The following is a 21,872-nucleotide window of genomic DNA, read 5'->3' on the forward strand; positions in this document are numbered from 1 at the left end:
CAGATACTTCCTGAGCTCTGAGTGTAAAGCCTCCTATCAGGGCTGGATTGGTGGGTGTGCAGCTTGTGCATCTGCACAGGATTCTACACTCAGAAGGGTCCCTCATTAGATTTAATGCTGTGCTATTGTCATCTTGAAATTCTAATTAAACTTTTAACAAGGCACCTACATTTTCATTTGGCTCTGGGCCTCACAAACTATGTAGCCAATTTGGCTTTATGTTTCCCAGTTATTATTTTCAACCCACCCAATTCCATTTTCTATTGAAAATCTATTTTGTAATAATATACCAGGAAATTTCATGTTGGGGATATAAAAATGGGTATGATTCCATATCAGAGATGTTGCAATTCCATTGGGGATTACAGGAGGGGAGTAAGTTGTCATTCAAAAGAGTTGCACACTCTGTTGTGAATACGAGCGTATCTAGTGCCCTGCTTGATTCACATGTTAAGAAATTTAAATATTGCAGATATAATTGAGCTGCTTTTGAAATTTTAAAATTTATTTGAGAGAAAGAAAGAGAGACAGAGAAAGACAGACATACATACAGAGAGCTCCAATCCACTGGTTTACTCCCCGAATGCTTGCTGAAGTTGGAGCTGAGAACCCAATCCAGGTCTCCCACATGTGTCAGGAGCCCAATTACTTGAGCCACCATTGTGGCTTCCCCTAGTCTACATTAGCAGGAAGCTGGAGTCAGGAGCTGGAACTGACTCTTAAACCTAGGCACCCTAATACGGGATGTAGTCGTCCTAACCCGCAGCTTAACCGCTAGGCCAAATGCCCACCCCGTTGTACTGCTTTTATTTATATTGCTCTCTGTCTCGTTCCCTTCCTTCACTTAGAAGTAATTACTCCCTGGGGCCAACATGGTGGCACAGTGGGTTAAACCGCTGCCTGCAATGCCGGCAGCACTATGTACACTCTTTGGAGTCCCAGCTGCTCCATTTCTGACCCGTTTCCCTGCTAATGTGCCTGGGAAAGCAGCAACAGATGGCCCAAGTATTTGGGCCCCTGCCCCCCATGTGGGAGACCCAGGTGGAGTTCCAGGTTCCTGGCTTCAGCCTGGCTCGTCCCTGGCTGTTGCAAATATTTTATAAAAAAAGATTTATCTATTTTTATTTGAAAGTCAAAGTTGCAGAGAGAAGGAGCAAGAGCTAGAGAGAGATCATCTATCCATTGGTTCACTCCCCAGATGTCTTCAACTATCAGGGCTGGGCCAAGCCAAACTCAGGAACCAGGAGCCTCATCGGGCTCTCCCACATGTGTAGCGGGAGCCCAAGCACTTGATTCATCTTCTGCTGCTTTCCCAGGCCATTAGCAGGGAGCTGGATTGGAAGTAAAGCAGCCAGGACACAAACCTAAGTACATATGGGATGCTGGTGTTGCAGGTGGCAGCTTTACCCAGTGTTCAACAATGCTGGCCCCTACTGTGGACAGTTGGGAAGGAACCAGCAGAATGAAGATCTCTCTTCCTGTCTCTGTCCTTCTCTCTCTCTGTAACTCTGCTGTTCGAATCAAGAAATAAACAAAGAAAAAAAAAAGAATTACTTCCTGAATTTGATGTTTAAAACCCCATGCATGTTATAACATTTTATTATTTATTCTTTATAAATAATCTTTAATATTTGATGTACTTTATACTTTATAAAAATGGCATCATACTTCATTCATTAATTCAGCAAATACTTTATTGAGTGGCTACTATGATCAGACACTGTTTTAGACATTGGGAATATGGCAGTAAAGAAAACAAATGAAAATTCCTACTCTATATTCCAAAGGGGTAGAGAGATAATAAAGATAAGCAAGTAATACTTGTCATGTGTGAAATAATAACTGGTAACATAAGAAAAAGCAGAGAAGGGGACATGATGTGAGGATGATGATAGGGGAAACTGAAATGTTAGAGTGATCGTGGAAGGCCTTGCTAAACAAATTGCTCTGCCATTAGATGTCTTTGCTAACCACTGTGTTTTGAGATTTATGTCTTTATGTTTTTAGTTCATCCATTTCCATTGCTATATAACACTCCTTATATGAATAGGCCATAATTTGTTTATTTATTCTCCTATTGATTAATGATCACTTTTTAAAGCAGATTTATTGGGGGCAGCGTTAGCGCGTCCACTGCGGCATCCGCTGTCTGTGTGACTGCCCGGGCCTGGAGCAGGGAGGCCCTCAGCGGCCATGAGGACACCGCGATGCCTAAAGCACTGAAGGGAAAAAGTACAGGATGAGAAAAAAAAAGTCATCCATCCATCCAGCAGAGAAGCTGCTCAGATTACAAGAGAGTCCCACCAGCAAGAAAAAAAGGAAAAACTGAAGAATGAAAAGGCTTTGTGTCTTAACATTATTGGAGAAAAACTTCAATGGTCTCAAAATCATCTGATCTCCAGAAGGTGGGATATTCAAAGAGGGATGCTTGTGACTTAATTGAAAGGTATTTAAATCAATTCAGCAGTGAGCTGGAGCAGATTGAGTTACATAACAGCATCAAAGACAGGCAGGGAAGGCGGCACTGTTCCCAGGAGACAGTCATCAAGCAGACAATGGAACGTGCGAGTGGCAGCAGTATGAAGGATATGGCCTGGAGATTCCAGACATTATAACAGCAAGTGACCTGAAGACATTTAGGGAATAGGATTTTGATCTGAAGAAACTGCCAAACATTAAAATGAGAAGAATTTGTGCTAACGATGCCATTCCCAAGAAGTGCAAGAAGAAACCTACTATAACCATAGATAAAGACGTAGGAGAATGGGAAGCGAAAGATGAAGCAAGTGACACAGATGAGGAAATGACTGCAGTGGCCTAATCGTCTTTCCCTGAGTTGAAAATAGAGCTTCAAGTTACACTCATTGGTTATGGTAAACAATTGGATATAAGAATTTACTATTGCATTCTTTTATAAAAATCCTGTTTGTTTCACAAAAAAAAAAAAAAAAAAAAAAAACAAACGAAAAACACCACACCCAGATTTATTTTATTTCTTATAATATACCTTATAAGACATGTTGCTTAAAAGACACCTTGGCAGGTATCTGGGAACTTGGATTTCTGGAGTGTTCTCACTATTCTTTAACTGATATGGGGTGTCAACTGTGCAGACAATCTGGTTTAAGGTGAACCCTTGCTTCTGTTCTGGGGCACTGGAATTTTGGAACATGCTGAAGAAGTTCCCAGACACCTGTGAAGGTGTCTTATAAGCAAAGCTTTCCAGATATAGCACTTTCCATTCTGCCTTGTTAACGCTTTTCTGCAGTGTGTACATGGCTAGGACAGTTTGGGCAGCTCTTTGAAGATGCGTGTGTCCTTTGACCCAAACCACTCTCCCAGGCCTACTCTTAGAGAAACTGCACATTGGGAGCTGAGTCTCCAATGGGCTTCTGTTGGCAGAGGCCTCACATACATATTGCTGCATTCTCACTACTAGAGAATGGATGTGCTGTGTGTGATCCCGTGTGAGAGGAAGAAAGCCTAAGGGAACCTGTGCATGGGTCATCCCGACCCCTCCCCATGTCCTTTTCCATTACGATCCAGCTGTGTCATCTTACTGTGTTGCTGCAATGCTTTTTTGTCACAAGTACAATGGTATGCTGAATCTTTGCAGATCCCCTCGTGTGTCTCCGAACATAGGGCGGACTTGAGGACGCCATCAGAAACTCCTGTCCCTGGTGAAAGTTCCCATTGCCCCGTGACCTTGCCAGATTTGGTATTCTTTTGTCTTTCTGATTTTTGCCAACCTGATAGGTGTGAAATAGTCTCCTGTTGTTATTTGGATTTTTATTTCCTTGATTACTAGTGAGGCAGTGTATCTTTTCCAATGTTTAATGACTCTGAGTTTCTTTTTCTATTCATATTCTTTGCTGATTTTCTCTTGAATCATAGAATTTTTTCACATCTACATACTTATTGTTTATTATGCATACTGAAGATAACTTCGTATCTATAATGTTTTCATAGTGTGTTTTGTTTTATGGGCGTCATTTGTTTTAACATGCTAAATTAATGAGTCTTTTTTAAAAAAGATTTATTTATTTGAAAGGCAGCATTACAGAGAAAGAGGGAGAAACAAAGAGATCTTTGATCCTCTGGTTCACTCCCCAAATGGCTGCAACGGCTGGGGCTGGGCTGATCCAAAGCCAGGAGCTTCATCTGGATCTCTCACGTAGGTACAGAGGCTCAAGTACTTGGGTCATCTTCTGCTGATTTCCCAGGTGCATTAGCAGAGAGCTGGATCAGAAGTGGAGCAGCCGGAACTCGAATGGGCACCCAAATGGGATGCTGCCATTGCAGGTGGCGGCTTAACCTGCTACACTATAATGCTGGCCCCGAAGTGTCTTTTTTCCTGTGGTATATGTGTGTGTTGTTGTTATTCTGTGTCTTTGGAGAGGTTGTATAGAGTAGTGATTAAGAATTAAGGTTCTAGAACCAGACTATGTGGTTTTAAATCCTAGACCAATCACTATTACAATTTAGGTCAGGTTAAACTCTCTGGCCTCAGTTATTCCTGTGTAAGACGGGGACAATCACAGTTCCTGCTTTTTAGGTGGCTTGTAAGGATTACTGTAAATGATTAAATCTATGAAATACTGTAAACTGTCCCTAGCACATGGTTAGTACTTAGTGTTAACAACCAACAGTATAGTTTAAGAAAACTTACCTTATCCCAATGTAATAAAAACAGTATCTTATGTTTTCTTTCCAAAGTTCTTGTTTGACTTTTCAGAAGTGGTCTTTAATCACCCGTTTCCTCTTCTGTTCCTATGAATCATTCTTTTAAACAATTTTTATTAATATTTGCTATCTACATTTTTTTATGGGGTGCTGTACAATATTTCAGCACGTGCATATATATATATATGTATTTTCAAACCCTTATGTCGAGGGCTGACTTTTTTTTAATATTTTTGACAGGCAGAGTGGACAGTGAGAGAGAGAGAGAGAGACAGAGAGAAAGGTCTTCCTTTTTTCCGTTGGTTCACCCTCCAATGGCCGCTGCGGCTGGCGCGCTGCCCTGATCCGAAGCCAGGAGCCAGGTGTTTCTCCTGGTCTCCCATGCGGGTGCAGGGCCTAAGGACTTGGGCCATCCTCCACTGCACTCCCGGGCCACAGCAGAGAGCTGGCCTGGAAGAGGGGCAACCGGGACAGAATCCGGTGCCCTGACTGGGACTAGAGCCCGGTGTGCAGGTGGAGGATTAGCCTAGTGAGCCGCTGAGCTGGCCAGAGGGCTGACTTTCAATAGATCACAGTGAGGGAGCTGCTCTTGATCTAACCAGGTGATTAGCATTTGCATTTCCTTTTTTTTTTTTTTTTTTTTTTGACAGAGTGGACAGTGAGAGAGACAGAGAGAAAGGTCTTCCTTTTTGCTGTTGGTTCACCCTCCAATGGCCGCTGCGGCCGGCGCATCTTGCTGATCCGAAGCCAGGAGCCAGGTGCTTCTCCTGGTCTCCCATGCAGGTGCAGGGCCCAAGGACTTGGGCCATCCTCCACTGCCTTCCCGGGCCATAGCAGAGAGCTGGCCTGGAAGAGGGGCAACCGGGATAGAATCCGGCGCCCCGACCGGGACTAGAACCTGGTGTGCCGGCACCTCAAGGCGGAGGATTAACCTGTTAAGCCACGGCACCAGCTCCTTCTCTTTTCTTTGTTTTCAGGGCCTATCAGCTCCTCTGTTCCAGTTCTTTACACAGTCAACTACAGTCACTCACTGTGTCATGGAACACCAGAACTTACTCCTGCTCTCTGTTTTCATACCTGTTATCCAACCCCCTTCTATCTGCTCTCCCCCAACCTTCCCAATCTTTAGGAGTCACTGTTATAACCTGAACAAACCATTATTCAGGCTGTTGGGTGGCACAGGGAGGTGTCCATGTGGGGGCTGAGGGGGAGCCTCAATGGCCCTGAACAGAGTATAAGAGCCCTGGTGGATGAGGAGGGGTCTACGCAGATAGGTGCCTGGGGTAGGAAGTCGGACCCCAGTCAGGGTGAGGAGGGTGTGTGGTGGGGGCAGTGGGGTGGTAGGAGGAAGAGTCTGAGTGGGCAGAGGAGAATGTGGGCATCAGAGACCTGGTAGTGTGAGGTGGGACCCATGGGGTGGGGGTAGGTAGGACATTGGTAGAATGGGAGATGAGTTACATTCAGAGGGATTAAGTAAAATGGTAAATATGTTCAAGATGAGGGAAGGGAGTTAAAAATACAGAAAGAAGGAAAATTAAAGAGAATGTGTGATGATGGGCAGGACTTGGAGGTGTAAATGCGGACTCATGCCTATCAATATATATGTTGGTATCTATACCTGTATACAAAATGGAAATTGGCGTCTGTCTACACACACAAACGCACCAGAGTGGGGTCTGCAGGGAAGGCTGGTTGGCCTTTCTAAGGACATGATTTCTTCCTCCATTAAAACTAGGCAAACAAAACAAGGATGTACAAGGGTGTAGTTTTTGAATGTTGAGGAATTTTCCAGCTCCAAAAGCATGTGGTTTTATGAATCTGAAACTCCTAATATGCATCCTTTCTCCAAGCTGACAATCAGCTCGGACACAACATGGTGGCAAGTCTCCCCCTTGCCATGATACAAGAACTATTCCTCTTATGTGACCTGCTGAGGCACTGGGTCACCACCCTGAGGAAACCACCTCCTAGAGCCTGGGCACAGGAGGCCGGCCCCTTGTGGTGCCTGAGACAGCTTCCCCTCAACACGACACTAGCTTTTCTTGGGGAAACTTCCTTTCTGCCCCACAGGGCCACGGGTACAGGGCTTCCTCCTCTATGGTTTCACAGTAAGTCCCTGGGCTGTCACACAGACCCCTTCCTCCAAGCCCACTGTCTCTTCAGGAGGGCTATGGTGACAGACACAAATGAAGCTCTCTGAGAGCTGTCTACTCATGATAGAAATCTCTCTTCTGATCCCAGTAGTTATTCCAAAATCTTGAGACTCCCAAAGAGGAGCTAGAGGCCCAGATTTTCCGGCAGCAAGTCACATGCCTGGGATATCGCCTTAGTGGTTTCTTTCCTCCCTCCCTTCTTCCCTCCCTTTCTTCTTTCCTTCCTTCCCTCCCTTCTTTCTTTCCCTTCTTCCCTTTTTTATTTTTAAAGATTTATTTATTTGACAGGGAGAGTGAGACACACACACACACATACACACCCCATCTGCTGGTTCATTCCCCAAATGGCTGCAATGGCTAGGGCTGGGCCAGGCCAAAACCAGGAGTCTGGAACCCCACCTGGGTCTCCCATGTGGGTGGCAGGTGTCCAAGTACTTGAGCAATCATCTGTTGCTTTAGTAGGAAGCTGGATTGGAAGTGGAGCAGCTGGGACTAAACCTGGCACTCTGACATGGGATGCTGGCATTGCAGGCAGTGGCTTCACCCACTTTACCACAGTGCTGGTCCCCGTGCTTGCATTTCTTGAGTTGACTTTCCAGTTTCTCTTCCTCTCCCCTACCAGTCTCCATTATCAAACTAGACTGGGGGATCTTTCAACAGATGTAACATGTTCTTAGGAAGTTTGGGCCAAGCTTCCCACTTGAATATTCCTCAAACCGAAGCATACTGGGCTAGGACTTTCCTCCTGCCTACTGTCTGTGACTAGTGTTTTTTAAAGCATAGCATGTCTGTTGCTCAACTTGCCATTTGCTTTTTTTTTTTTTTTTTTTTAGATATCATTTTCTTGGACCTACTTCTTTTGGTATACTTTTTGCTGGATTTTCAGTTTGGATTTTTTTTTTAGTATTTTCTGTGTACCAGGTGCTGAAAAAAAAAAAAAAAAAACAGGGTAAAAAAGGCGCAGATCTTGCCCTTGGGGAGCTCAGTGTAGTGGTAGAGGCAAAAGGTGAGCTGAGCTAACCCAGCTCTTTCCAGTCCCTGATTCCTTTCTGAAACCTGCACAACCCACTATGAATGACTGCTCGTCCCCTCCCTCGGGGAGTCTTCTTTACTGTGATATCCTAGTTGCTTAACTTAAATTACATGACCGCCCGGGAAGCAACATTGTGATATAAGTTTCACCAACACACTCCTGGGTTTTCCCAACCTCTGTTTTGACCCTCATTTATGATTTTGATCAGTGGTAGATTTTTAAAGAGTCAAGACCAGATTAAGCCAATAGAAGATGCCATCTGCACCACGGAGGTAGAAGTGCACTGTATGGGTGAGTCCTGTCTTTAAACAGTTATAAAGGCATGTGAGGTCTCAGAGCCAACCAAGGGTCCTTTCTCAGTTGTCCATGCTTCCTTGTCTGTGTCCTAATTATACCTATAAGTAGTGCTCAGATAAGCTAGGCAAAAATGAAATGTAGATTCAGATAATTCCTAGCTGACAGTGGATAATGTTTGCATGCATTACCTGTTGCATGTTTTCTTCAAGTCCTATAATGACTTGTCATGCAACGTTAAGGACTAGTTTGGGGCAGGTGTTGTGGCATAGCGAGTAAACCTGCCGCCTCAATGGGTGGCATCCCATATGGGCACTAGTTCGAGTCCTGGCTGCTATGGCCTGGGAAAGCAGCAGCAGATGACCCAAGTCCTTGGGCCCCTGCACCCACATGGGAGGCCTGGAAGAAGCTCCTGGCTCCTGGCTTTGGATCAGCCCAGCTCCGGCCATTGTGGCCATTTGGGGAGTGAACCAGTGGATGGAAGACTTCTCTTTCTCTCTCTGCCTCTGCCTCTGCCTCTCTGTAACTCTGCTTTTCAAAAAAAAAAAAAAAAGACAAGTTCATTCTCTTCCACCCCAGTGTTGTAGAATCTTGCCATGCATAGCACATGGTGGCAACAACTCACACAGTAGCCTTTGGCAATGACATGGAGCTACACACACTCAACAGAAAATATTTATAGTTACACCAGATGGTTCATACCAGGGAAGTGAGTGAATAGGGTTGTTCATGATGAGTGCATTTGCATTTTATTTTTCCTTGAAAATAACACACACACACACACACACAGAAAAGCAGACCCACTTGAAATGACAGCAATACTGAGACCAAAGTCACTAGTAGGAAGCACTGGTGTTTCTGCTTCTATCACCTGGATGGAAAGGGTTTCCAATTTGTTTGGCTGAGTCAGTTCCACCATTACATGTTCCATGTGAATGAGTCAGTTTGTGTTTCCTTCTGAAAGAGCCTCATTTTGAGATTGTTGTAAGCTCCACATGCGTTGTTTTGGCTGCAGTGGGATTATTTTTGCCGGCCAGCTGTTTGGATGACCATCGGGCAAGGGCTCCTGCACCTCCAGCTGCTCAGAGTTCCTTTCTAGCTGCTGGGAGTGCTCAGTGTGGAAGGAGATCAGACCTGCGGAAGGAGATCAGATGGCTTCTGTCATCCCATTATCCCGGAGAGGTAGCATGGCTGCATCTGGAGTTTTTACAAGTTAAGCAGTGGGCAGTCTATCTCCAAAGAGGCTCAGCCAGAGGCACTGTTTGTTTCCTTATCTGTGAGCTGGCCAGGCCAGATGACCTCTCAGGGCCCTGGTTCTGAAACCCAGATGCTTGTTAGAATGTCTCCCGCCATTATGTGTAGACAGCTCACATGTTAGGGAAGCTGCAGCCCAGTACTGTTTCCAAAGGTGGTTATGGAGTCTTTTTAGTTTTTAGCCCAATAAATTACCCTGTTGTTACTGTCTTAAAAGCCAAGAAGTTATAGTTAAGGACCGCCTTGAGGTACAGAATTCTCTTTACCCACTTCCTGCAGAGCAGGCTCATTGGAAAAGTTTGCAGGTTGGGAGGAAAAGGAGGGACTTTTGGTGGAGTTCAGAATGGCAGGTGCCAGAGGGAAGCTTGGGCACCAAGTCCATGCTCCTTGAGGAGTGGACACCAAGGTGACCAACTTTCCAACTGGAGACATTGTCTCCAGTTACAAAGTGCAGGCAGTTTTCTTGTACCAATACCCAGCTGTGAGGGCAAGGAATAGGCTGGATACAGGCTTTCACAGTCCAGGAAAACGTGGTTTATGCAATCATCTAGTTTAAAATCACATCCTCTTAGGGAGAGGACTAGTATAGTATTTAGGACTGAGAACATGCGTTGAGGTGGCATGCCAATCGTGATCAAAGCCTTGGGTACTTCTGAAAGTATTAGGATGAGGACAGAAGTTGTCGGGGAAATCACCAGTGTGTAAGAATAGGATCAAAAATTGGTCTGAGTTGTTCCTGATCTGGGAAAGCACCTGTGATGATCATGCAATTATCAACCCATTTAGGAGGTTTCTAAATTAATTATCACATACTTCTCCAGAAAAACCTTGACCCTCACCTATTTTCACCTATTTTGTGAGCGTACATAGGACCCCATGCCAAAAGATGTGTTCCAAGGCTGAGTCCTGGGAAGAACTTAGAAGGATAGTGAGAAGCAGACACACTGATCTCTAGGTTGTAAGACGTCTGGAGCTGTGAAACCATCAGCCCACTGGCCTTCCCGAAGCTCAGGGTCACCTCTGCATGGGCCATTGTGAACGCTCTCCCTATAGGAGCCTGTGAGAGGAATCCCCTTTTTCTCGTTAGTAGGATATTTTAAGGAAAATTATTCTAAAGTGGTAAATTGGAAACAAGGGCATATTTACTGTCTGTTTCACGACAGACTTATTTACACACAATGCTGTACAGATGGGTTTTCGCAAGCCTCTGAAAGCACAATGAGTGTTGTGCTTGTCAAATCAGGGGTTTTGAATCATGCATTTGCTTTTAAAAATTTACCAATTTTAAAAATAAAAAATTTACCAATTTAATAAATGCATTCTTGTAGGTCTCCTAATATTCATAAGCAATATGTGGCAAACACAATAGAAAAATGGTGACATCCAATAAAGAGGGGAGTAACTGCTGTAGAACATAGAACATCTGTGTCCTGGGCCTGGCTCAGAGGTGAGCTAGCATCAACCCTTAAGAGGGACTACACCAGGTGGGGATGGGGAGGCTGTTGGTAGCCTTAGGAAACAATTTTGCTGGCCAGTTATGTATTTTGAGTTAAACAAGGGCTCATAACTGCAAGTGGCTTTCAAAGAATAAGTTTTGACTTCTTGGGAGACACAGCAGACTCATAGAATGGCAGATGTCCTAAATAACACTCTGGCCTCAGAATCAGCCCTTAAGGCATTCGGATCTGGCTCAAGAGCCCATGAGAGTATTTTAGGCATGGAAAGCCAAGACACTCTGGAAAAAAAAAAAGACCTAAATGAAAAATCTCTACATCCCCGTTGAAAGAAGGAGGTACCTTTCTCTGAAGGGAGGAGAGAACTTCCACTTTGACTATGACCCTGTCTGAATAAGATCGAAGTCGGCGAACCCTAAAGGCTTCCATAGCCTCGGCAACTCATGACTAGAGCCTAGGGAGATTACTGATGCCATAAACAAGAGTGTCAGATTGTTAAATCAACAACAGGAGTCACTGTGTACTTACATCTCATGTGGGATCTGTCCTTAATGGGTTGTCCAATGTGAATTAATGTTATAACTAGTACTGAAACAGTATTTTTACACCTTGTGTTTCTGTGTGGGTGCAAACTGATGAAATCTTTACTTAGTATATACTGAATCGATCTTCTGTATATAAAGATAATTGAAAATTAAAAAAAAACCTTGGTGTTAAATTGGAAATTGCATAGAAAATTAATCAATTCTTAAAAAAATATCATGTAGGATCTCTGTCCTTAATGTGCTGTACTTTGTGATTTAATGCTATAATTAGTACTCCAACAGTATTTTTCACTTGGTCTTGCTATGTGAGGGCAAACTGTTGAAATCTTTACTTAATATATACTAAACTGATCTTCTGTATATAAAGAGAATTGAAAATGAATTTTGATGTGGATGGAAGGGGAGAGGGAGTGGGAAAGGGGAGGGTTGCAGGTGGGAGGGAAGTTATGGGGGGGAAGCCATTGTAATCCATAAGCTGTACTTTGGAAATTTATATTCATTAAATAAAAGTTTAAAAAAATAAAAATAAAAATGAGAGAACTGAAAACAAACAAACAAAAAAAGTTTTGACTTCTATCAACAACAGCAACTGCAGGATTGGAATGAGAAATAGTGCCTAAGAAATTTCTGAAACCTTCCCTGGACTTCACCCGACTCCCGGGGTCTGTGTGGTGACTCTGCGCCTCTTGCCCCCACCAAGCTCCTCCTCTCAGAATGAATTCATCTCAACAAGGTACCTTCACTTATAGGCATTTCTGGACCCTCTCAGGTGGGAGGTAGGGGCAGAGTCAACCTTGGCAAGTAGCCATTTGGTCGCTACTATTGGAACAGAAAGGGAAAAGGCATCACAAGCCGTGCCTGGAGAGGAGTGTTTCAGCTGTGTTTGGGTTTTCTTGCAATCCAGACATTGGTTGGGAGGAATGAGAGCTTCTTGGCTTATTGGTAAAATGCTTCAACTTGATTTGATTCATTCTCCCAGTCAGTCAAGAGAGTGCGGCTGAATCATGCATGCCTTTAAAACCCCAGGCTGACACCAAGGCTCCTGGAGGCTTGTACCTCCTCTGGGACTTCCTCAGCTTGCTGTTGCTTTCTGAGGACTTGGAGTAAGTGACCTTTACGTGGGGCACTGTGCCCGGGGCAGGAACCTGGAAGTCCCTATCCCCAAGAGTTATCACAGCCAGGATGCATACCTGCTATTGCTGCTTCCTCCTTCATCTTGGTTTTTTTTTTAGAAAACAAAGAGCCTCCTTCCTAAACAGGCACTAGTGCTTGATCTAACCAAACCACTGAAACAGAGTGCCAGTTAATTTGCTTCCTTGAAATTCAAATGTGTGACCAGACAAGGGTATCAAGTATCCAACAGGCAAAACAAAGAAGCATTCTCTCCTACCTTCCTTGCTTCTCCTGTCTAAAACCTAAGGCGTTTTTGTGTTTTGCTATAAGCAAAAACATGGGATTTTTTTTTTTTTTTTTTCAAAAACACTGTCCCATACCAAACAGTTTCCTGATCACAACAGGAGCCCACAGAGGTTCTGACGGAGTAGTCCTACAGCACAGAGCTGGTGGGGAGTGGCAGGGATCCAGCGAGGGTGCTATGGGGACCTGCTGCAGGTTGGCTTTCTGCTGGGAGCTGGCTGGACCCTGAGCACAGGACCTGCCTCAAGCAGTGGGCTGTGGACAGGGAGCAGTCTGAGTACCTTGACTTGTTGGTTGGCTCCGGCAGCCCGAGGATGCAAAGGAAGGTCATGAGCTTCAGTCTGCTGCTTAGCAAAGTTCACAAATACCTGGAGCAAGAGAGCAAGAGTAGGTAGAGGATTCCAGAAAAATGGCACACTACGCACACCTCCCCTCTTTGTTCTCTGTGGCTGACAGCCCTGCTGGTGTGGCTTGTCCTGCCCAGGGGAGGCTGGCACACCCACAGAAGCCCATGGACAGGGCTTGCTTCTTTTTTTGGTTTGTATTTTATGGGGCTGGCGCTGTGGCTTTAGTGAGTAAAGCCACTGCCTGCAGTGCTGGCATCCCATATGGGTGCCAGTTTGAGTTCTGGCTACTCCTGATCCAGCTCTCTGCTATGGCCTGGAAAAACAGTAGAAGATGGCCCAAGTCCTTGGGCCCCTGCATCAACATGGGAGACCCAGAAGAAGCTCCTGGCTTTGGATAGGTCCAGCTCTAGTCATTGTAGCCATTTGGCGGAGTGAACCAGCAGATGGAAGACCTACCTCTCTCTCTGTTTCTTTCTCTCTCTCTCTCTCTGTTTCTCTTTCTCCCTCCCTCCCTCTGCCTCTGCCTCTCTGTAACTCTGCCTTTCAAATAAATAAATTTTAAAAATTAAATAAGAAAAGAATTATTAATAATTTTAAAAAGATTTATTTATTTATTTGAAAGGCAGGGAGACTGTCCATCTGCTGGTTAAGTCCCCAAATGGGTGCAATGGCTGGGGCTGGGCCAGGGTGAAAGCAGGAGCCTGAAACTCCAACCTGGTCTCCAACGTGGGTGGCAGGGGCCCAAGCACACAGGCATCGTCTGCTGCTTTCCCAGGTGCATTAATAGGGAGCTGAATCAGAAGCAGAGCAGCAGGGACTCCAACTGGCACTCAAATGGGATGCCAGAGTCACAGGGAATGGCTTAACCTATGGTACCACAACACCGGCCCCAGGACTTCTTAGACTCCCTAGCTATCAAAGGAATTTCTGCTGGAGGACTCCAAAACCTCTGGGACCCAGATGCTGTGGATTCTCAGCAGCGTTTTTCCTATCCTATGAGGAAGAGGTGATCTCTTCTGTTCTGTTCTTGGTGTTCGGTGCAGCCATGACTCCTGCTTCAGAAGCCCAGCGTGGCCTGCACCTGCTTTAGACTGACGAGAAGGTGCAGGAGAGCAGGGGAGCCAGCCCTCAAGGGGTAGATGGAGGCTTACCCATGCCTGCTGCTTTACTGGATGGTCTTTAAGGATGTTTATTAGAAAACAAAACCAGGGCTGGCACTGTGGCGCAGGTTAATCCTCCACCTGCGGCACAGCATCCCATATGGGCACCGGTTCTAGTCTCGGCTGCTCCTCGTCCAGTCCAGCTCTCTGCTGTGGCCTGGGAGGGCAGTGGAGGATGGCCCAAGTGCTCGGGACCCTGAACCCAAGTGGGAGACCAGGAGGAAGCTCCTAGCTTCTGGCTCCTGGGTTCGGATCGGCGCAGCTCCAGCTGTAGCAACCATTTGGGGAGTGAACCAGCAGACGGAAGACCTTTCTCTCTGTCTCTCTCTCTCTCTCTCCCTCTCACTGTCTGTAACTCTACCTCTCAAATAAATAAATAAAAATCTTAAAAAAAAACCACAGAAACAACCCAAATGTTCACTGGTAAATGAATGGGTGGATAAGTGAAATATGGCACAAACACAATGGAATGTCATTCAGCCATTAAATTCTGACACATGGTATAAAATGGGTGAACCTTAGGGATCTTGTGCTAAGCGAGGCAAGCCAGTCACAGAAAGACAAGTGCTGTAGGATTCTAGGTGTACAAGGTATGAAGTAGTCAAATTCATAGTACAAAAAGTAGAAGGGATATTGCCAGCAGCTGGGGGGAAATGGGAGTTACTGCTTATTGGACAAGGGTTTCAGTTTTGCAAGATGAAAAGCTCTCTGGAGATGGATGGTGATGTTGGGTGCACAACTATGTGAACATACTTTGTGCCACTGAGCTGTACACTTTATTTATTTTTAATTTATTTGACAGGTAGAGTTATAGACAGTGAGAGAGAGAGACAGAGAGAAAGGTCTTCCTTCCATTGGTTCACTCCCTAAATGGCGCAGCCCCAACCCGAAGCCAGGAGCCAGGTGCTTCTCCTGGTCTCCCATGCGGATGCAGGGGCCCAAGCACTTGGGCCATCCTCCATTGCCTTCCCGGGCCACAGCAGAGAGCTGGCCTGGAAGAGGTGCAACTGGGACTAGAACCTGGCACCCAATGGGATGCCGACACCACAGACAGAGGATTAACCAAGTGAGCCATGGCACTGGCCCTGAGCTGTACACTTAAATATGGGTCATTTAGGGGCCAACACTATGGCATAGCAGCTAAAGCCACTGCCTGTGATGTCGGCATCCCCTGTGGGTGCTGCTTCATGTCCTGGCTGTTCCACTTCTGATCCAACTCCTTGCTAATGGTCTGAGAAAAGCAGCAGAAGATGGCCCAAGAACTTGGGCCCCTGCTACCTGCATGGGAGACCCAGAAGAAGCTCCTGGCTCCTGGCTTTGGCCTGGCCCAGCCCTAGCTGTTGGGACCATCTGGAGAGTGAACCAACAGATGGAAACCTCTCCCTTTCTCTGTAACTCTGACTTTCAAATAAATAAATAAATAATTTTTTTAAAAAAAATATCTTCCATCTGCTGGTTCACTTTCCAAATGTCCTCAATGGCTGGGGAGCATTGGAAAGAGATCTTCCATTCACTTGTGCACTCCCCAGATAGCAGCAATGGCCAGGGCGAGGCTGGGATGAAGCAAAGAACCCAAACACTTGGGCCATCTTCTGCTGCTTTATCCCAGCTGGATCAGAAGTGGAACAGCCGGGACTTGAACCAGCACCCATATGGGATGCCAACATCACTAGGTGGAGGCTTTACCTACTATGCCACAACGCAGGTCCCAACATGGGTGTGTTTTATTGTATGTCAGTCACATACCAATAAAGTTGATTTCAAAAGGAAAAGATACTACTGCAAATGAGCAATAATGCAACAGCATGTTACAGTGGGGAAGGATGATATAAAGAACAAAATCAGTGATGTTTGCTGATGACTAAATTATTCTTAGAAAACACTTCTGATTTACCAAGTTCTACCCTAAGAGACAGGGGGACAAGAGTGTGTTAAAAATCGGCAATGTCTGGGGCAAGCCTTGTGGTTTAGCAGGTTAGGCTGACACTTGCGATGCAGGAATCCCAGGTGAACACTGGTTTGAGTCCTAGCTGCTCTGCTTCCAATCCAGCTCCCATCTAATGTGCCTGGGAAAGCAGCAGATGAAGCCCCGATGCTCGGGCCCCTGCCACCCGTGTGGGAGAACTGAATGGAGTTCCTGGCTCCTGGCTTGGCCTGGCATAGCTCTGGCCATTGTGACCATTTGCAGAATGAACTAGTATGGAGAATCTCCCTCTCTGTTTCTCTCTCTCGCTCACCATTACTCTGCCTTTCAAGTAAATAAATCTTAACAAAAAAATTAGGAACGTCATGCCTCTCTCTTGTGTCAATTCCAGCTCACCCTGGACTTCGCACCACCCAGCTCAGTGCCTGCAGGCCTGGGGCCGACTTGCCTGGTCCAGCGTGGTCTGAGTGACCGAGTACTCCTCGATGAACAGGCTGTCCTTGTGGGAGATGAGCAGCTGGAAGATCCTGGCCAGGGAGGAGGAGGAGACCTGGTACTGGAGCATGTTGTAGTGCCTCTCCCTCTGCACACTGCCCGGGAAGTTGCCCTGGAAGAACTGCTCCACCGGATTCAGGTCAGGCAGCACGTCATCCTTCGGGGATCTGATTTTCATTGTGACAATGTAGCCGTCTCCAAACCTAGGGGATGCACAGTGTGGAACAGGTCTCCCTGAGTGGCTGGGTCTGAGGAGATCCCCAGATAAGGAGCAGACTCCTCAGAAGTATTGGGGGCCTGGGGAGAAACCATTCGATATCAGGCAGCAGAGGTCTGTGTGTGTGGTGCAGGGCCACATGTACTTGTTGAAGTTAGAGGGGGTCTTAGCCCCACGTGGAGAGCTCAGGTCCCTACAGAGGACCAGAGCCTACGAGTGGTGGCAAAGGCTGCCTGCCCTTCCTGAGCCCGGCCAGGGACGAAGGTTTGGGAAGGCAATACTTTGCTGAGGAAGCTTCTAGAAGCAAGCAGAATTGCCAGGGCCATTGGATGCCTCCCTCCTGCTTGCGGCCCCCGTGTGGGTAGAAGATGGTCTAGCAGAGACTGTGTACCCAGCAGGAGGCATCTGGAGGTGGTGACGTTGGGTACACTGTACCAGTGATCCCTGCCTTCAAAGTTCCCTCCATGATCAAGCACTGTTCTCTGCAGGAAGGCCTGTGCCGCTCCCCTTTCAGCTTCTGAAAACTGACCATCCCTCCTCATAGGGAACACTCCCTTCTCACCTCTCCATAGAGGGTATACTGAGGCACGAGAGGGACAGGAATGGGGACACATCCATTTCTCCAGCAGCTGGGTACCAGAAGTTGCTGACACAGATCTGGTAACCTCCTGTGCTACTGTCCCCATGGATTTCTTGGCAGTGTCCAAGCTGTAGCTGCTCAGCAATCCAGGGTCAAGTTCCCTATCTTCCTAAGTGCAGCTGATCTACTAGACCTTTCTTGCAATCACTTACCTTCCTGGATGCTCCGTTGGGTACACTAAGCACCTTGGTATAGATGAGGTGGACTATAGGCTGGGCACTGGGCCTATAGCTGCTGGAGGACCAGGCCCTGCCACCACCTGCCTTTACTCCTGGGAGCAGGGGCAGCAAGACCCTCCCAAGTCAATAGAGAACGTGGGGCCTGGTGTAAGCCCACAGAAAGTGACAAAATGTGCACCCGCCTCCATCTGCTTACTTGTACTTGAGGTGTTGAATGGTGCCCAGACACTGAAAGGTGCCCTTCACCATGATGGCCAGCCGGGTACACAGTGCCTCACACTCTTCCATGCTGTGGGGCGGGAGAGAGGAGGTGAGCAGGGGAGGACTCCCCCCACCACCTGCCCCACCCTCTGGGAGTCTCTTGCCTGTGGGATGTGAGGACCACAGCTCTTCCTTCTCTGATGATGCTCACAATGGTGTTCCATAGCATGCGGCGTGCCTGCGGGTCCATCCCCGTGGTGGGCTCATCCTATTGGGGGACAGCAGGGGGGCATGGGCTTGGAGTTGGCCTCTCCCAGCTACTTGTGCTCTCTGGACACACTGCCTCCACCCTAAGCAGCTCTGGGGCTGAAGGGAGTGAGCTGGCAGACAATGCACACAGGTCACTCCCCCAAGGGCCAAGACAGGGTACCCAGGCTCAGGCTGCAGAAGTCAGGAGGTGACTCAGAGAATGAAGGGTGCTATATATACCCCAGACCCATTTCAACCTGTATGTGGATCAAAGATGATTAAGGCAATAGTGGAGTTATCCTTAGAATCAGGAAAAAACAGCAAATGTGGAAGGAAACCTGGAGATGGTCTGGGTGACTTTTCTGGTTCCCTCCATGTACCATGACCATGTCCTCATACATCTCAGGTTGCCTGGCATGGGTCCTCAGGTCTGGCCTAGCTCAGGTGAGAGTACAAAAGCCTTTGAGCCAGGTCCACCCTCCTGTCTACTTGGGATCCCACAAGCAGTGGTAACTTCTGATCAGATGCCAACGTTTCACAGAGCTGAGCTGAACCTGGGACCCACAAGAGACCTCCCAGAACTCATGATGAGACCGGCCTGTTTTCTCCTAGCTGTGGATCAAACTCTGGGCTGATTTGCTCACAAGGAGCAATATAAGGAACAGACCAAAGCAGCAGCAGCTGCTGGATTTTCTAAATCTGCACACATGCCCTGGCCCAAGAGATGCTGCACTTGGTTTGAGTTTTGGGGGGTTGTCTGTGTCCACAGCCTGCAGTGTTCTCACCAGCAGCACCAGCGGCGGGCAGCCAATGAGAGCGATGGCCGTGGAGAGCTTCCGCTTGTTGCCCCCGCTGTATGTGCCAGCCAGGCGGTCCACGTAGAGGGACAGGCCCAGGCTTTGAATACACCAGTTTGCAACCTAGAGAAGCAAGAGAAAGCCAGGGAGGGAAGATGTGGGTGATAACTGTAGCTGGCGGGGAGTCTGCCCGCCCTGCCCATGCAGGAAGCTGAGAGGGCATGGCACACCACACCTCCCAGGAAGGACCCCACAACCTGACTGCTGGCAGGCAGAGGGAGCCCAGGCACTTTTCCCCACCCCCGCTCCCTGTTAAAGGGCCCTGTGATTGCCAGTCAGGGAAACAGCTCCCCAGTGTGGCCCAGGCCCATTAGGACCACCTGGAAAGCTATCCAGCTATGTGGCCTTCAAGCTGATTGGAGAAACATAGCAGCACCAATATCAGTTCTATCCTATAGAATTAGTGTCGCCCTGAATTAGTTACGCCCCTTCTGCCTGCAAAAAGTGTGCGTGGTCGTTAATGAAACGGACATGTTCATCGAAACTTGTCTCCGGTGCTCCTTGTGGAAGAACGCCGTCACCCCACCATCCCGGCAGTGTGTGGGCCTCATGGGTTGCCGAGCCCGCAGGAGACAAACAAGGGAATGTGGTACACCTCCACCAATCCAAAGCCTTGGCCCCCAGGTTTCCCCCCTCCAGGATGTCAGACCCAGCCAGGCTCAAACAGGGCCTCTGCCGGCTCATGTCCTGCTCCATGTCAGGGCCAGATGAGTCTCCGCTCTGTGCCTTTGGTCCTCAGGTGCAGCCCCTTGGAAGTGGCCGGCAGCCTTACAAAGCGTCAGACAGTGTTTCTCTCCTAGACTATGGCCAGGTGCGGAAGAGGAAGACTCCTAGAGTCTGTGCGAGATGATGGCTCCCAGGGCCACCTCTAGACAGGGACACACCTGACGTCTTCCACATCCCTCACACTCTGTGGAGCACCTACTATGAGCCCGGAACTGAACCAGGCTCTGGCGAACATAGACATAGCCACTGTAATCACAGAATGGGGAGGGGCGAGAGCCAATGGAAACCGAGTAAATGAGAGAGTGTGATTGTGCCTTGAGAGGACTCTGCATGGAACTATGATAAAGTGTGTGTGTACATGTATGTGTGTAAGTGTGTGCATGTATGTGTGCTTGTATGATGGTGTGTATACAAATATGCATGCAGGTATGTGTGAAACTGCAGGTATGTGTGTATATGTGCATGTATGAGTATGTGTACATGTAAGTATGTGCAAGTATGTGCAAGCATGTATAAGTGTGCATATGTGTGCGTATATTGCATGTGCCTGTATGTGAGAGTGTGTGTACAAGTATGTGTGTGCTACACAGGAAGAAACCAGGAAAATCACTGGAGACCAGTCCACCATGCTTCTGCCTTCTGCACTTGTGCCCTCAGCCTGGAGCATTCTTCCCCGAGTAGCCCCATGACTCCCTCTCTCCCCTCCGTCTTCTCTGAGTTTTCCTCTGGCTATCCTATCTGAAAGAGCAACTCTCCCCTGCTATATTCTACTCCTCAGGACCTTCACTCTCTAATGTACTGGCTGTTTTATTGTAGACGTATCTGCTGATTGTCCTCCATTTGAAGCTTTTTGTTTGGAAATACTTTCAAACTTAGCAAATAGGTAAGAATAAAAACAGTAAAAAGAGCCTTCATAAACCCTACTCTCCCCACGCCATGTTCTCCGGCTCCATCTCGGCCCTTCCCTGCTAAGTACTCCTGTTCGTGCTTCCTGAGAGCGGGGTGTTCCCGCCATCACCTGACCGCGGGACAGCGACCCATGTCAGGACACTGTGGAATCGGCCGCCGGGGCTCAGGTGTGTCAGCTGACCTGCGCTGTCTTTTGTGTTGCTTTTTCCCTGCCCAGCGTGACGGGCGGTCTGTTGTCTCTCACTCATTCTGTCTGATCAGTGTCGCATGATCAGGGACATTTTCAGGGCTGTGGCATGTTAGGACTTCGAGGTTTTTGAAGAATATGGTCCTTCCTTTTAAAACAAATGACATGCTCCTGCCCTGGAGTTTGCCTGCCCCTTCCTCATGATGAGATTCGGCTGACGTCTTTCCCAGTCAGGAGGCTGCGTAAGCGAAGCTGCGTCCTCTTGAGGGCATCATGCCGGAGGCGTTGATGTCCCCCTGTCCCTCGGAGGTGGCATTAATTTTGATTACCCAGTTCGGGTTTGTCTGAGTTCTCTGTTGTAAAATTACCATCTCCTCCTCGCCATCAGTGAGCAAGCTGTACAGGGGTGCTTTTACGCCACACACAGCTGCTCGTGCAAACCTTCCCCGAGCGCGAGCAGCCCTCCCTGATCCCTGTGCAATCCCGTCTCTCACCATGCCCCACTCCAAAACTTCTCCACCCTGACCAGCCGCCTCGAAGCACCCAGTGTAGGCAGAACTCTCCCTTCCCTCCTGCTTATTGATTTCTCTATTTAACAGCATGGATTCATGAGTTCCAGCCACTTCCCAGCATCCTATAACGCATCATGGCTGAAATTTTCCTGTATTTGGCCACTGGGAGCCCCTCCTAGATGGGCCTTATGTTCCTGTGACATTCCCCCGACAACTGAAAAGAAATCTTACTTTCTGGCATAAAAAGATTTTTCAGGCCCACTTTATGCCTCTGCTGTTCCAGCTCTGAAATATGTCATTTATTTGAGGAATTGTGGTCCCTTTTAGTGGAAAAAGATACTGAGACCCAAATCTGGGCCACTACGTGTGCTCATTCTTATGGGGGTATTTTTGCTTCCTGGCCCTGTCAGAGGCCACATCTATACACACACACACAC

The 21,872-nt window shown here is 47.4% G+C and overlaps 1 protein-coding gene and 1 pseudogene across 1 annotated transcript in view; one reads left to right on the forward strand and one right to left on the reverse strand.

Annotated features, from left to right (window-relative positions):
• The first annotated feature begins 2,207 nt into the window (after positions 1-2,207).
• LOC133760852 (translation machinery-associated protein 16-like) lies at positions 2,208-2,821 on the forward strand (annotated as a pseudogene).
• Positions 2,822-9,218: 6,397 nt separating this feature from the next.
• ABCA4 (ATP binding cassette subfamily A member 4) overlaps positions 9,219-21,872 on the reverse strand; it is a 134,399-nt gene continuing 121,745 nt past the window's right edge. The window contains exons 45-50 of the mRNA XM_062193442.1: positions 19,030-19,164; positions 18,160-18,263; positions 17,991-18,083; positions 16,712-16,961; positions 13,114-13,200; positions 9,219-9,297 (exon numbers count right to left, since the gene is read on the reverse strand). Coding sequence (XP_062049426.1) covers positions 9,292-9,297; positions 13,114-13,200; positions 16,712-16,961; positions 17,991-18,083; positions 18,160-18,263; positions 19,030-19,164 — 675 coding nt within the window. The 3' untranslated portion in view covers positions 9,219-9,291. The remainder of the gene's footprint in view (positions 9,298-13,113; positions 13,201-16,711; positions 16,962-17,990; positions 18,084-18,159; positions 18,264-19,029; positions 19,165-21,872) is intronic.

Source organism: Lepus europaeus, chromosome 5 (assembly GCF_033115175.1).
Source record: "Lepus europaeus isolate LE1 chromosome 5, mLepTim1.pri, whole genome shotgun sequence".
NCBI classification, from domain to species: domain Eukaryota; kingdom Metazoa; phylum Chordata; class Mammalia; order Lagomorpha; family Leporidae; genus Lepus; species Lepus europaeus.